General features: G+C 43.3%; 1 protein-coding gene across 1 annotated transcript; it reads left to right on the top strand.

The window, feature by feature from the left end:
- Window positions 1-8,135: 8,135 nt before the first annotated feature.
- On the top strand, window positions 8,136-11,427 carry Eef1a1 (eukaryotic translation elongation factor 1 alpha 1). Its single transcript, XM_051178905.1, has 8 exons — window positions 8,136-8,299; window positions 9,190-9,367; window positions 9,475-9,654; window positions 9,741-10,037; window positions 10,115-10,265; window positions 10,351-10,607; window positions 10,697-10,931; window positions 11,027-11,427. The coding sequence occupies exons 2-8, from the start codon at window positions 9,224-9,226 to the stop codon at window positions 11,149-11,151; spliced, it is 1,389 nt and encodes a 462-aa protein (XP_051034862.1). The 5' UTR covers window positions 8,136-8,299; window positions 9,190-9,223; the 3' UTR covers window positions 11,152-11,427.
- The last annotated feature ends 4,252 nt before the right edge of the window (window positions 11,428-15,679 follow it).

The raw sequence follows: 15,679 nt of genomic DNA, 5'->3' as shown, positions 1-15,679 counted from the left end.
CAAAAGCTGCTATACATGAACTGAAATTAAGTCAATTAAGAAAATGAGGCAATAATGTATGACAGTAGTCAGTACAGGTTAATGATCTGCAGTGGTTCATGGGTGACAGATATACAAATTGATGTTGGGGAAGCAACACCTTTTTGGAGTAGGTGTTGGTTTGGAGTTTTGTTTATTGTTTCTTTCTTTTTGTTTTTGTGCATTGCTGTGTTTTAGACAGGGTCTTACTATGTAATCCTGGAACTTACTATGCCTGGCCTGGAACTCACTATGTAGACCACACTGGCCTCAGATTCACAGTGGCCTGTCTACTGTGAGGCCTGAGATTAAATGTGTGCACCATGCCCTATCAGGTTTAGCTGTTGTTGTAGCCAGGCTTGTTTAAAATGCAATGTAAATCTTCTGCATTAGAATTCTGGGTTCTAGGATTATAGTAGGTGTATGTCATCATACCCAGCTTGTCAGTGGTTTTAAAAATATTTATTTATTTTATTGTATAAGTTTTTGCCTGTGTATTTGTCTGTGTAAAACATGCATGCCTGGTGACTGTGGAGGCCAGATGAGATGCTCAGAACTGGAGTTGTGGTTGATTTTGAGCTGCCCTGTGGGTGCTGGAAATTAAACTGTGTCCTCTAGAAGAACAGCTAGGCCTCTTAATTGCTTAGCCATCTCTCCAGCCCTGTCCATATTTTCAAATAGAATAATTGAACTGAAAGTACCTCTCTGTCTATTAGTTTCAGGACAGCACAGACTTATTTGTCTGTGATGTCATTTCAATACATTCTGCATACTTATTGGAAAACACTTTTCTTTTAACAACATCAAAATTATCTTTTATACTTTTGTTTCTCATCAATATCCACTTCATTTTTCTATATTTTCAGTACAGGGGATTAAATATCAAGGGTCTTTTTAAATACTAGATTTTAGCTATGACTGTACCTCATATAAAACCTCTTGTCAGCAGTCTTTACTGCATGTGATGATCTCCTGGTTGTTGTTGTTTGAGGCAGGTGGGGTCGAGGGATGCCTCTCTACACAGCCCTGCTTGGCTGTCCTAGAACTCACTATGTAGACCACCAGTATGAACTCAAACTCACAGCGAGCATTGATCCATCTGCCTCTGCCTTCTGAATGCTGGGACTAAAGGCATGCACCAACACTGTAGGCAGGATTCTTGATTCTTTGAGAGTCTGGTATTAGAAAAATATGCTCTAAGAACTTAACTATAATAACACCCAGCTGAGACCTAGTTTTCCCTTGTGACATATGCAAAGTTTGGGTGTTTTTTAAACCAAGTCTGGAAAGTTCCTTTGGCAGCAGGAATAGCTTGCTAATTGATATAAGGAAGCAGATGGTACTAGAAAAACAGCAACAACTAAAAGGTACTATACTTAGAAAGAAAAAAAGATAAATGACATTTAACCATAGAGTATAAGTATGTGACAAGATTTTAGAGTCAAGGGTACCTTTTTTTTTTTTTGGTTTTTCGAGACAGGGTTTCTCTGTGGTTTTGGAGGCTGTGCTGGAACTAGCTCTTGTGGACAAAGCTGGCCTCTAACTCACAGAAACCTGCCGCCTCTGCCTCCCCAGTGCTGGGATTCAAGGCATGTACCACCAACGCCTGCTTACTGTTTATGTTGCTTTTTAAAGACACATACCTTTAATCCTACTTGGGAGGCAGAGGAAGGCAGATCTTTGAGTGTTTGAGGACAACCTGGGTTATATAGTAAAAATCTATCCCTGTCTTTAAAAAAGGTAATAGTTCACTGTATAACCTCTGACAATTATTTACTATGTTTTTGTATTGCCAGTCAATTTTAAATATTTATAATTACCAGATAGTGGTGATACATGCCTTTAATCCCAGCATTTGGGAGGCAGAGGGAGGACTGTGAGTTTGAGGCCAGCCTGGTCTACAGAGCTACTTCCAGGACTGATAGGGCTACTCAGATAAACCTTGTCTCAAAAATAATTAAAAAGATACCAATGAGTTTTTCTGGACTGACTCAAATTAATGTCACAAAACATGTAAATTTAGAGCAGACTTTCCTCAGAAATCTTATAGGCACATGTCTTCCTAGCTAAGCAATTATACAATGTCATTTTATGTAAAGACATATTAGAACTGTGAGGTAGATGCTAAGAATAAGGAGCCATCTGTTTTGTAGATGTGCTTGAGAGATCCACAACTGCCAGTTGTCACAAAGTCTGAACAAAGGCATGTTCTTGGTCCCTAATTATCAGGCTCCAGAAACAATGCTAGTTTCATTATTCTTTGCTAGACCCCAATAGATTCCCCTCCCCCCACAAAAAGATTGACAAGATGCAGTATAGGGATAGGGGGGTGGGGAGTGGGGATGGGGGCAGGTTGGGGGGTTGGGGGTTGAGGATAGGGGGTTGGGGTATGTGACGATGATGGGGGTGGGTGGGTGGGACGATGATTGCCTGCGCTGCCTCCCCACCCCTGAAGCGGAAGTGGCTACCAGGAGCACAGGCTGTGGCCAGTGTCTACCAGAAATACATAAACATTGAGGCCTCTCTGCTAAAAGATATCTATTACACATAAGACTCACGATTTCCCTTCCTCTGTAGAAAGTCCCAGCCATTATCTAACTTAAGGATCACCCTGTAGGCTACTTAGAACTAAGGAGTCTTGCGTGATTTTTCTTTTTCAGGTCGATATCTTAGATAGCATCCTCCACATGGCATTTATAAAGTGTATGCTCTCATTCTTTAATAGCTAAGAAAAGACCTACATTCTAGGATAGCTTTAGGAGAAGTGGTTCAATTTTTGAATATCTCTTCTCTGCCTTTCTTTCTTAGCATATTCATAATGTGAACTGTATCTGATGACATAGGTTTGTAATTCCAGCCACCCATGAGACCATTTCAAGCTGGGCAATTTAGCAAGATCCTGTCTCAAAAAATAAATCAAACAGGCTGTGAAACCCACACTTGAAACCCCAGCACTTAGGAAGATAAGGCCAGTCTAGGCTATGGGAAGCTGCTCCAAAGTTCAAGGAACTAAAATAGTTTTTCACTGCGTTAGAATACAGATAGAATCCTGGCTTGGCACGTGCAATGGCCTAGGTTCAAACTCCACTATCAAGTAACAACAACAGTAATAGCAATAACAATAGTAATGGTGAATATATGGCTAAATATCATTTTTGTTTCAGGACTAATTTTGTTTCCATTCTGTCAATTATATTTAGAATGTTTGATCAGAATGTTGGATTTTTTTTTAACCATAGACAAAAGCTTAAGACATATTTCAATTAGGAAAAGTACTTTTCAAAAGATATCATATGGGTTCTGGGAATTGAACATGGGTCATCTGCAAGATCTGCTCTTAGTTGTTGAGCCATCTCTCCAGCCCTCATTTTTTGGTTTGTTTTAAAGGGTCTCTTTATGTAGTCCTGACTGTTTTGGAACTCAATATGTAGACCAGGCTTGCCTTGAACTAATAGAGATCCTCCTGCCTCTGCCTCCTGGAAGCCAGAGACATCAGGTTCCCCAGATGATGGGAACTGAACTTGTATGTTCAGGAAGACCAATTAAATAAATGCTCTCAAGGACTGTTTCATCTTTCCAGCCCTTATTTTTATTTTTTTAATCATATGTAGGAGTGTTACTTGTTTGCACTGTGGATCTGTGCCAAGGAATGCAGGTGCCCTGGGAGGCACAAGATGTTGGGTCTCCTGGAACTGGGACCTGAACTTCTGCCCTCTGGAAGAATAGCAAGTTCTCTTCAGCACTGAGCTATCTCTCCAGCCCTGATCTTTCATCAGTTTTCGAGACAGGATTTCTCTGTGTAGCCTTGGCTATCCTGGAGCTCTCTCTGTAGACCAGGCTGGCCTCAAATTGGACTAAAAGCACATCTCTAATTATTAGTTTCCGGATTGTACAGAATCATTCTACATACTTCTTGGAAATTACTTTTTTTTTTTAACTAAAATTAAATTATCTTTGATGCTTTTCTTTTTCACTAATATCTACTTTAATTTTTTCCCCATTTCCTTCAGTACTGGGGATTAAATATTAAGACTCTCTTTAAGGATTAGATTTTAGCCTTGATTCTGGACCTCATATAAAACTTTTTTTTTTTTTTCAAAACTAAATACATAGCCTTTCTTCCAGATCAGGGATTTTTGGGTTTAATCATATAAAGATGAAGAATCAAGTTTAGCAACCTAAAAATACTTACTTATTAAAACTATATTAATACTTTAGTAAACTATACAAGAAAGGTAAGGAGACAAGCATGTACATTTATAGAACTGCATGTCAGTCAGGCCAGATCCTGTAGAGGGAATTCCCAGCATGACCTCATTCATCTGTGAGGACACAGAACAGTCCTTGTTTAGACATACATCATCTTGTCCTGCATGAGCTGCTCTTCATCTGTTGATGGCTTCCTTCTACACATGTGTATGTCTAGTTGTCTGCTTCTTAGAGCAGACATTTACCTTCCTCATCCACCAGCCATTGGAGGAGGGCTGGGGCCTTGAAGATTATTGATTCTACCCATTCTTCCTGGCGGGTTTCCTGGCAGCCCTCTTCCATCATCGAATCTGGAATTAGATGAGCTTCCATAGCCTCTTCCTTTTTTTCACATCTTGCTGAAGCAGAGTTATGGGAGAAAAAAACAAAACAAAACAAAAACAAACAAACAAACAAAAAACAACCCATAAATACTGCTATTCCCAGAAGAAATCTGTTATAAATCTCCATGGGGACTGATTTTGGCTGTCCAACACTTGTCCATTGGAGATGTAAACCATCTTTCCTCCAGCTGCTCACTTCCAAACCATAAAACTTTCAAAAGCTCAACTTTCAGTTTCCAGAACTGAAGACCAGTCTCAGTTGCTAGAGTGCTTGCCTAGCATTTGTGAAGCCCCAATTGGATTCCTCAGCATTGCATAAAACTTGCATGGAGGTGAATGCTTATATTCTTAGCATTGAGAGGTAGAGGCAGGGGAATCAGATGTTCAAGGTTATCCTTAATACATAATAGTTTGAGGCCAGCCTAAGCTACATGAGGCTCTGTCTCAAGAAAACAAATAAAACAGAACAAAGGCCAGACCCCCAAGCTTGGGAGACAGAGTCAAGAAGATCTCTGAGACCCAAATAGTCTACATAGTAAGTTCTAGGCCAGCCAGGGCTACACAATAAAATCCTAACTCAGAAAACAAAGAAGCAACCCACAACAAGTAGGTCTGCAGAGATGGCTCAACAGTTAAGATCACTTGCTTCTCTTGCAGAGGACAGTTCAGCTCCCAGCATCCAGATCAGGCAGCATACAACCATCTATAGCTAGCTCCAGAAGACCTGACACCCTGATCTCTAGTACACTGGGCACATACATAATGCATAGACACAGATGCAGGCAAAACATCCATACATATAAAACAAAAAATTAAAACTAATAAACCTTCTAAGCTTTCAGTCTTTCTTTAATGTTCACTTCAATTCCTCAGGTCATGAAATAATCATTTTGTTACGTGGTCAAAAATTTGCCATTCTTGTTGCCAGGTGTGGTGATGCATTCGGGGAGGCAGAAACAGGCAGACCTCTGTGAATGAGGCCAACCTGGTCTACAAAGTGAGTCCCAGGAACCAGGGCTATTACACAGAGAAACTTTGTCTGGAAAAAAAGCAAAAAGCAAAACAAAAATAAACAAACAAAAAAAAAAAACCAAAACAAAAAACAACAAACAAACAGATAGTATGTACTATTATATTATTCCAATAATATATAAGTCCAAACCATTAAAAGCATACTCTGTTAAAGCAAGCATGGAAAATAATATCTAGTGTGGTACAGTTACTACTACTGTAATACACTAATATAGCTGTGGGAAACTAGTTCCAAAGAGGAATCAGTAACCAGTGTTTCCAAGGAAACAAATGAAAGCAGAAAGATTAATTTTATTGCTAGTGATTCATTTTCGTATACTTCTCTTGTTACAAATAGGCACTAGGGTATCAAGATAATTTTAAATGACTTGCTGAGAACCCTAGAAAAACTCTGGGAAAAAAAAGATTTGTGAAATGAGAGTAATGTTGTTGTTATAGAAAAGGCTTTTGTGTGCCTTGCATGTATAGACCCTGTGTTTGATCGCTTAACACCCTCCTTGACCAGAAAAAGCTTCTGTGGATAGAAAATGATTAGTTATATATACTTTTAGGGAAACTTTGTCCTGGACTCTTTGGTTACAATTAAGAGAGTTAAGTGAAAATGAAGCTAGAAGCCTCCTGATGAATGAGAAAACCTGCCTGTAGGAGGTTGTAAGGATCTGTAAAATAAGAATAAGGAAGGCAATTATAGAAGAAAAGAAACCTGTGTGGTGGGGCATGTCTCTAATCCCAGCACTGAGCAGTGGAGGTAGAAAATTAAAAACCGAAGGCCAGCCTCAGCAACACAGTGAACTACATCAGGTTCTGCTTCAAACAAACAAAAATAAATAACATCAGGAGGTGGTGAGATGGCTCAGTGGGTACAGGCATTCTTTGTAAAGCCTGACTCTGAGTTGGATCCCTTAGAGCTCCATGGTTGAGGGAGAGAACTGACTCCTGGAAAGGTGTCCTCTGGTCCACACACAACACTGTGGCATGTGCGTTCACACACACTAAAACTAATGCTATTTTTAAAAAAAATTAAATTTAAAAAAAATTTAAAAACAACACCACTTTGGGTTGTGAAAACAATTGAAAACTACAACTAGATAATAGATAAGAAGCAAGTTAAGTATCACATAAATTTGCGTTGAACTCTTCCTAAGATTGTTTTATATTTCAGTTTTTTCTTTTTTAGCTTGATTGTGGACTCTTGACCAGAAGCAAATAGTTCCTTTGCAGATCCCACATGTTTCTGTGGACACTGGCCCTCAAATGCTCCTTATTAGGTTGGTTCAAAAAAATCAAATGCCTGTTACTAGGCAGTGATGGAAGAGATCTAAAGAGCAATAATCACGTTATTAGAAATAAACGCTGTATGGACTAAAAATGTAGCTTAGTGATGAGCCCACCACCCCATAACCCATTATAAAATACCCTCTTCCCCACCCAGTCCCTAACACTAAGAAACAACAAAGAAGTTTTTCTTTCTTCTGAGAAACACTTCTGAGTGTCCTGAGACGCATTTAAAATGGTTGGGGCCCGCATGGTGGCACATGCCTTTAATCCCAGCATGCAGGAAGTAGAGGCAGGGCGGATCTCTGTGAGTTTGATGTCAGCCTGGTCTACATGTGAGATGCAGGACATCCAGGGCTAGAGATCTTGTCTCAAAAACAAAACAACCACAACAACAAAATGCAGTTATGATCACTGGAACTGCAGGAATGAAACGCATATAAATAATATGACGAGTCATTTTTTGAGAAGCTCTGATTTCACAAGTATTAGGGATGGGGCACTGGGAGAGTAAGATTGTTTGTTAATGCTGGCATCTAAATGAGACCATGTGGAGTTGATTTGGATTCTTTTCAGGTTCCTCATGCGCGCACACACACACACATCTTTTTTTGGCGTTAACAAGCCTAGAATCAGAAGTAAAGCTAGGTGTAGGATCTTAATATATTTTGAACGGAACTCCCAGAGATTGAGGCGCGCTTCAGGCTTCCAGAGAAGCAGCTGGCGTTGGATGGAATGAACCAAGAGGCCAGCACAGGGGCAGGTCGGTCGAGCTCTCGGCCATCGAGCACAGCTCTTGGGTTCTGGGGTCGTGAGAGGAGCATTGCTGTGCTCCTCTCCCGGCTGGAGAAGCAAGGAAGGTGCGGGGCGAGCAGGGGGATGGCGGGGCTGATCTAGGGGGGTGGCCTCCATGGGAAGGGACACCGGATCTCGAGACAGCCTTAGCAGTGGAGTCAGGAAGGGTAGGGACAGATTTTGGACGCCCTCTGGCCAGCTCTTCACCGCCCCACCCCCCGACGGGAGCAAAGAGTAATTCATACAAAAGGAGGGATCGCCTTTGCCTCCTGGCAATGCAAGGGACCGTCGATAAATTCTGGCCGCCCCCACAACCCGGAATTGTTGTGCCCGCCCAGCGCGGCGGGAGGAGCATGCGCCTAGGGCTGATCGTCGGTCGGCCGGAGCGCACAAGCCCACAGTCCCCGGCGGGGGGAGGGGGGGCAGGGTGCGCTGAGCGGGAGCCCGGGAGCTGGCGCGGGGCAAACTGGGAAAGTGGTGTCGTGTGCTGGCTCCGCCCTCTTCCCGAGGGTGGGGGAGAACGGTATAAAAGTGCGGTAGTCGCGTTGGACGTTCTTTTTCGCAACGGGTTTGCCGTCAGAACGCAGGTGAGTGGCGGGTGTGGCTTCCGCGGGCCCGCGATCCCCCCTTGGAGCAGGGTAGGGCCGGCGAGTGCGGGTCGTCCACCAGGCTTCTCTGCGAGCGTTCCCGCTCTGGATGGCGGGCGGTGCGGGAGGGAGAGGGTGAGGCCTACCGGCGCGCCGGGCGCCGGGAGCCTCGTGTCGGGCGTGAGGCCTAGCGTGGCTTCCGCGCCGCCGCACTCTGCTTTCTGTCCGGCTGCCCTCGATCACCTCCCAGCGGCCTTGGCTAACAAAGGGAGGGCGCGGGGCTTACTCGTTAGGGTCCTTAAGCCGCATGCTGGGGGGGACTAAGGCGACAGCAGTGGGGGACGGGGCCCGCCCTTTTCGGAGCACATGTCCGATGCCGCTTGGACGGGCATGGCCCGTGACTTGACGAGGCGACCAGGTGGTGTTTAGACGCTGGGGTCAGTTGCCCCACATGGTCTGGCCTGTCGGCGCCCTAGTCGCCTGCCTCCGAGGAGGCTGAGGCCGGCCCGCCCGGCACCAGTTACGTGCGGGAAAGATGGCCGCTCTCGGGCCTTGTAGCAAGGAGCTCAAAATGGAGGACGCGGCAGCCCGGCGGAGCGGGGCGGGTGAGTCACCCACACAAAGGAAGAGGGCCTTGCCCCTCGCCGGCCGTCTCTTCCTGTGACCCCGTGGTGTACCGGCCGCAGTTCAGTCACCTCGGGAGCTTTTCTCGGGATACCGCTCGTCCCCGCTGGGGGAGGGGATCTGTCTAATGGCGTTGGAGTTTGCTCACAGTGGGTGGAGACTACAGGCAGGCCAGTCATTCTTGGAATTTGCCGGTTGGAGTTTGGAGTGATGCTAATTCTCAAGCTTCTTAGCGGCTCAGGTATTTTTCAAACCTATTTTTCTAGGTGTTGTGAAAACCACCGCTAATTCGAATCCAACATGGGAAAGGAAAAGACTCATATCAACATCGTTGTCATTGGACACGTAGATTCAGGCAAATCAACCACAACCGGCCACCTGATTTACAAATGTGGTGGGATCGACAAACGAACCATCGAAAAGTTTGAAAAGGAGGCTGCTGAGGCAAGTATACGAAGGGAAACAGACGGGTGGGGTGGGAATATAACATAGGCAGGAAAGTTTATTTAAAATAAATGTTTTGAGTGTACTAACTGTGAATCACTGAACAGATGGGAAAAGGTTCCTTCAAGTATGCCTGGGTCTTGGACAAACTGAAAGCTGAGCGTGAGCGTGGTATCACTATTGACATATCCCTGTGGAAATTTGAGACCAGCAAATACTATGTGACGATCATTGATGCCCCAGGACACAGAGACTTTATCAAAAACATGATTACAGGCACATCTCAGGTTTGTGAAATTCACCAACCCCTGGCTCTTAAGTTCCAGCAAGAAAGCTTTATCATTAATTGGGATTATGACTTAATTTTTTAAAGGCTGACTGTGCTGTCCTGATTGTTGCTGCTGGTGTTGGTGAATTTGAGGCTGGTATCTCCAAGAACGGGCAGACCCGTGAGCATGCCCTTCTGGCTTATACACTGGGTGTGAAACAGCTGATTGTTGGTGTCAACAAAATGGATTCCACCGAGCCACCCTACAGCCAGAAGAGATACGAGGAAATCGTGAAGGAAGTCAGCACCTACATTAAGAAAATTGGCTACAACCCTGACACAGTAGCATTTGTGCCAATTTCTGGTTGGAATGGTGACAACATGCTGGAGCCTAGTGCTAATGTAAGTGACTTTGAAGTTGGTAGAGTGGAAGAAGCTGCAAATAAGGTTAAGTAACATTTGGCTGCTCTGCATTTCAGATGCCTTGGTTCAAGGGCTGGAAAGTCACCCGCAAAGATGGCAGTGCCAGTGGCACCACTCTGCTGGAGGCTTTGGATTGTATCCTGCCACCAACCCGTCCCACTGACAAGCCACTGCGACTGCCCCTCCAGGACGTGTATAAAATTGGCGGTAAGTAGACGGAAGATAAGAATATTGGACTGAGCGGTTATCAGGTGTGTTCAATTGTCTTAACCTTACATTTTAATGTTCTTAGGTATTGGGACTGTCCCCGTGGGCCGAGTGGAGACTGGTGTTTTAAAACCTGGAATGGTGGTTACCTTTGCTCCAGTCAATGTCACAACAGAAGTAAAATCTGTTGAAATGCACCATGAAGCTTTGAGTGAAGCTCTTCCTGGAGACAACGTGGGCTTCAACGTAAAGAACGTGTCTGTCAAAGATGTCAGACGTGGAAACGTTGCTGGTGACAGCAAAAACGACCCCCCAATGGAAGCTGCTGGCTTCACTGCTCAGGTAAACAAGATAGGTGCTCAGGTAAACAAGATAGGTTGATTGCATGCAAAACCCTAAAGCAAGATTTAATTGAATGTCCTTTCATTAAGGTGATTATCCTGAACCATCCAGGCCAAATTAGTGCTGGCTATGCTCCTGTACTGGATTGTCACACAGCTCACATAGCATGCAAGTTTGCTGAGCTTAAAGAAAAGATTGATCGCCGTTCTGGTAAGAAGCTGGAAGATGGCCCTAAATTCTTGAAATCCGGTGATGCAGCCATCGTTGATATGGTTCCTGGCAAGCCCATGTGTGTTGAAAGCTTCTCTGACTATCCTCCACTGGGTAAGGAGAATGTTGTCATTCACACTGAGTATCATGGTTTTTGGATATGAAGTGCTATATAAACAAGTTCTCAAATGTTTTCTTTTCCTATGTAGGCCGTTTCGCTGTTCGTGACATGAGGCAGACAGTTGCTGTGGGTGTCATCAAAGCTGTGGACAAGAAGGCTGCCGGAGCTGGGAAAGTCACCAAGTCTGCCCAGAAAGCTCAGAAGGCTAAATGAATATCCCTAACGCCTGCCACCCCAGTCTTAATCAGTGGTGGAAGAACGGTCTCAGAACTGTTTGACTCAATTGGCCATTTAAGTTTAATAGTGAAAGACTGGTTAATGATAACAATGCATCGGAAAACCTTCAGGAGGAAAGGAGAATGTTTTGTGGACCATTTTTTGTGTGTGGCAGTTTAAGTTATTAGTTTTCAAAATCAGTACTTTTTAATGGAAACAACTTGACCAAAAATCTGTCACAGAATTTTGAGACCCATTAAAATACAAGTTTAATGAGAAGTCTTGTCTCTCAATGCTGAAACGTCATTACTAAGTGCTTAGTTTAGTGCATGGATGTCCATTTGTGTCCCAAGGGAATGAACTAATCAGAGCTGAATGGTTTCAAGAGCCTAAAGATGACTAAAAACTATTAACATTTAATTTTGCTACCCCTGGTATCTTGAAGGTACTGTTAGTTATTGGTACAAACTAATTTAGGTGTGCTTTTGGCAGGGGGAGTTAAGCTAGAATTTACACAAGTAAATGTGCCACCATACAGTAGTAGCAGCTTACAGTGTGTTAGTAGTGGATATTAATATGTGAAGCAGGCTTTGCTCTAGGGATTTTAGCATTTTCAGGGAAGGCATAATTGAGTATTTTAAGGTTTGATAGAAGCACTATCTCTATCCTAGGAGAACATTTTAAATAGGCAAGAGTTTAAACCCAAACTCTAAAGGTTTTTCAAGATTTACCTAGTTTTTCTTAGGCTGTTGGTAGAGTTAAGTTTGTAAGACAGTATCAGGATTTTGAAGGTGATCTGGGGTACAAAGATTCTGATGAAAATATGAAGATGCTCTTCATATTAGGACTTTAGTGCTTTATACAATGTGAGTGCTTCAGTGTATGCAGTATGACTGCCAGAAGAGGGCATCCATATCCTAATTTTATTTTTTTTGAAGGCACCATGTGGTTGCTGGGAATTGAATACAGGTTTGGAAGAACAGGAGCCACCTCCCCAGCCCAGAAACATTCTGATGTTTTTTCCAAGTCTGAATTACACCTGTTAATCTGCAGAATATTCATTGAGCTGAAAATACAGTAGTGTAGTAGATCTAGGCCCTTGGTGAAGGATAGTTGAATTGGTGTTAAGGGTTTGATATACTGTGGAGCATAGATGTCATCACAACAGGTGGTCTAAATTTAGACAAGAGATACCTTGGAATGAGTCACTTTGAAGTACCTGGGCCTTTTGCATTCAAAGTGGCATTTTCCACCTTTTAGGTTTCTTAGTGCATGCTTGTGCGATTGGGCTGTTAACCAGTGGCTAGAGCTTTGTCAGTATGGATGGATTGTAGGAAGGGATCTTAGCACACCCCCAGGAATCGAGATCTTGCCTGATAATGCCTGGAAAATAAGGGGCAGGATTGAACCCCAGAAGGGATTGAATAAGGAAAAACTAGTGTACAATTTAGTGAAATAGCACCACCTACTGGCACTTTAAAAGCTAGGATAAAGGAGTAGTGTGTTTGGGGCTGAGGATCTGACCCAGGGCCTCAAGGTTTGCTTGTTGGACAAGCCCTCTGTCAAACAACATACCAGTATGCATCCTTTTATATTGATGGAAAGCAGAAATGAAAGTTAATATACTGCTTGCTTTATTTAAGTCTAGCTGATTACATGTTTGGCTATAAATGACTAGTCTGAATATGCCCTCAGATTCTGGCGTATAAAATGAAATTTAGGATTCAGTTTGGGGACCTGTACCAGGCACAAAAAGTATATGTAAACTTGGCAGAATGAATTTAAAGGAAGGCACTCATTAAAACATTTTGGGCATTAAATAAAAACTTTTCCAGACAGGATTTTTCTTTGTCCTGGAGCTAGCTGTAGATAGGCTGGCCTCAAACTCTGCCTCTGTAGATAGGCCTGCGCACACTGCCTCTGTCTTCCTGACTTGAGCAATAGCTTTAATGGCTGGGAAATCCACACCCCTAGCCTCTGTTAATAAAGGGTTGTTGCTACCAACAGTAGTATTTAAGGCTATTCTCTGGCTCATTCTTGGAGCTGCCTGGGTTTGGGGGGTCTTAGCAGCCTTAGAAAATAGTGAAGCAAGCTTCACTGGGTATGCTGCTAAGGTGAGCCTGATGGCCAAGTTGGGACATAGTGTAAGTAAAGACACAGATACATGCTCTATATGCATGAAACATTTTTTGAGAAGGGTATGCCTATACTTATCACCCAAGGATGATTTTCTTTGGGGGAAGATATTAGTTTAACCCAGTGCCTTTGCAGTTAAACTACTGAACTTTAATCATCCACATTTTTTTTTTTTTTTTTAAAGAAATTCGGTCAGGCTCAGGCCTGAGAACAGTTAGAGGACTAGCCTATTAAGTATTTGGGTCATTATGCGGATTTTAAAAATATTTTTAGTTTTTTGGGTCAGGCCTGCCTGCCTCCAAAGTACTGGGATTAAAGGCTGCACCACCTGGCTCTTGAAATGCTTTTCTACCTTGTTTTTTGGGGGTGGTGATGGGGGGAACAGGGTTTCTTTGTATTATCTTTGGCTTTCCTGAAACTCTGTAGACCAGGCTGTTTTTGAGCTCAGATCAGCCCTTCTCTGCCTCCCACATTCTGGGATTAAAGGCATGTGCTACTACTGCCTGGCCACAAAAACGATTTTTTTTTCTTAAATCTAAAACCCGTTCTTTCAGCAGGGTTGTGGTGGCACACCCTTAATGCCAACACTCCATTTCTCAGTCTGTCTCAGGAATGAAGACTGCAATATTGCTGCCCCTCCCTGGAAAGGGCTACACAGAAACCCTATCTCTAAAAAACTAAAAATGGTTCTTGAGATAGGATCTCATGTAGTCTGGGACTTCTAGGTCCTGTATGAAAGGAGAAATGAGATAGACATACATCCTTGTTTCCTTGACCTGGTTCATGTTATTTAGGTTATTTTACTTGCAAATCCAAGGTGCTCCCTTATGTGGCACCGAAAGTCACTCCTATCAGTCGAAAGTCTCTGGGAACTTTCATGACAAATAACTAATTCAAATACATTTTCTCAGTACCAATTTTGAAGAAAAATTTTTATGAAATAGCTGTATGGCTGGGTACTAAATAGTGTGGCCCACTCATCTAGTGGAAATCTCCAAAAGGCCTATAAAGAAGGTTGAGTTCAGTTTGTGATCTCTACAGACATAATGAGGATAAAATTTAAAAATCCAATGTTGAATTTTAAGCTACATATATAAACAAAAGTAAACTGAGAGGTTCTACCCCCAATTCCTTAATATTTTTCAGCCCCCCTCCCATTAGTTGAGACAGTTTCTTCCTGGCTGTCCTGGAACTTGCTCTGTAGGTCGACCAGGCCTAAATCTTTAATTTAGAGATCTGCCTGTCTCTGCCTCCCTAGTGCTGGGATTAAAGGCTTGCACCACCACCACCACCACCACCACCACCACCACCACCACCACCACCACCACCACCTGGCATGTCTTCCTTTTTGAGACAAGTGCAAGCAACTCTTATAGCCCAGCATGGTATACATACATCCCTCCGAGTCTGCCTTCCCCACTCACCCTTTAGCAGCAAGTTTAAGGTTCATCTATTTTTGCATAGTGTTTTCCTATATAAGTGTTTTGCCTGCAGGAATATCTGTACCACATGCATGCCCGGTACCTGTATAAGCCAGAAGAGGGCTTTGGATCCTCTGGACTTGAATTACAGGTGGGTATTAGCCAACATGTAGGTGCTGGGAATTGAACCCAAGTCCTCTGGAAGAGCAGCAAGTGACCTTAACTGTTAAGTCATCTTTCCAGCCACTCTGCCTCACCCACTACTTTTGAGCACAAATTGCTATGTGGCTCTGGCTTGTCTGGAACTTCCTAAGTACTAGGTAGACCAGGTTAACCTTGAATTTGTGGCTTTCCTCTTGTCTCTGCCTCCCCAGCTGCTGGGATTACATGCTATGCTTGCCTCTAATTTGAGGCAATCCTCCTGCCTATCAAGTCTTGTTACAGGTGCGCACTACACTTTAAAAAAAATCTTTTTTCTTTTTTGAGACAGGGTTTCTCTGTGGCTTTGGAGCCTGTTCTGGAATTAGCTCTTGTAGACCAGGCTGGTCTTGAACTCAGAGAAACGCCTGCCTTTGCCTCCCGAGTGTGGGACTAAAGGTGTGCGCCACCACCCCCTGGCCACTTTTTAAATTTAAAGATAGTCTCACTGAACTGCCCAAATTAGCCTCCAACGTGCAATGCTATCATTTAGCCAGCCTGCCCATGCCGGGCTAAAGTTTGCAATGTTTTTTATGTGCTTGTAAACACATATAGCATTGACTGAAATAAAAACTACATTTTGAAACAGGTGGTGGTAGTATATGAATTTAATTCCAGTACTTGGGAGGCAGAAATAGGTGGATCTGAGTTCAAGGCTAGTCTACAGATTGTGTTCCAGAACAGGCTCCAAAGCTACAGAGAAACTATTTTGGAAAAAAAAAAAAAGCTACCTTTTGAAAGGTATCAGAGCTAGAGAGATGGCTCAGCAG

This window comes from Phodopus roborovskii, unplaced genomic scaffold (assembly GCF_943737965.1).
Source record: "Phodopus roborovskii unplaced genomic scaffold, PHOROB, whole genome shotgun sequence".
Taxonomy (NCBI): Eukaryota; Metazoa; Chordata; class Mammalia; order Rodentia; family Cricetidae; genus Phodopus; species Phodopus roborovskii.
Note: the sequence above shows the minus strand (reverse complement) of the source record. Positions and strands in the feature narration are given on the sequence as shown.

Coding starts and splice junctions, on each gene's coding strand:
- Eef1a1 (XM_051178905.1), top strand. CDS start 9,224: ATGGGAAAGGAAAAGACTCATATCAACATCGTTGTCATTGGACACGTA. Junction 9,655..9,740: donor TGATTACAGGCACATCTCAG/GTTTGTGAAATT, acceptor AATTTTTTAAAG/GCTGACTGTGCTGTCCTGAT. Junction 10,038..10,114: donor TGCTGGAGCCTAGTGCTAAT/GTAAGTGACTTT, acceptor TCTGCATTTCAG/ATGCCTTGGTTCAAGGGCTG.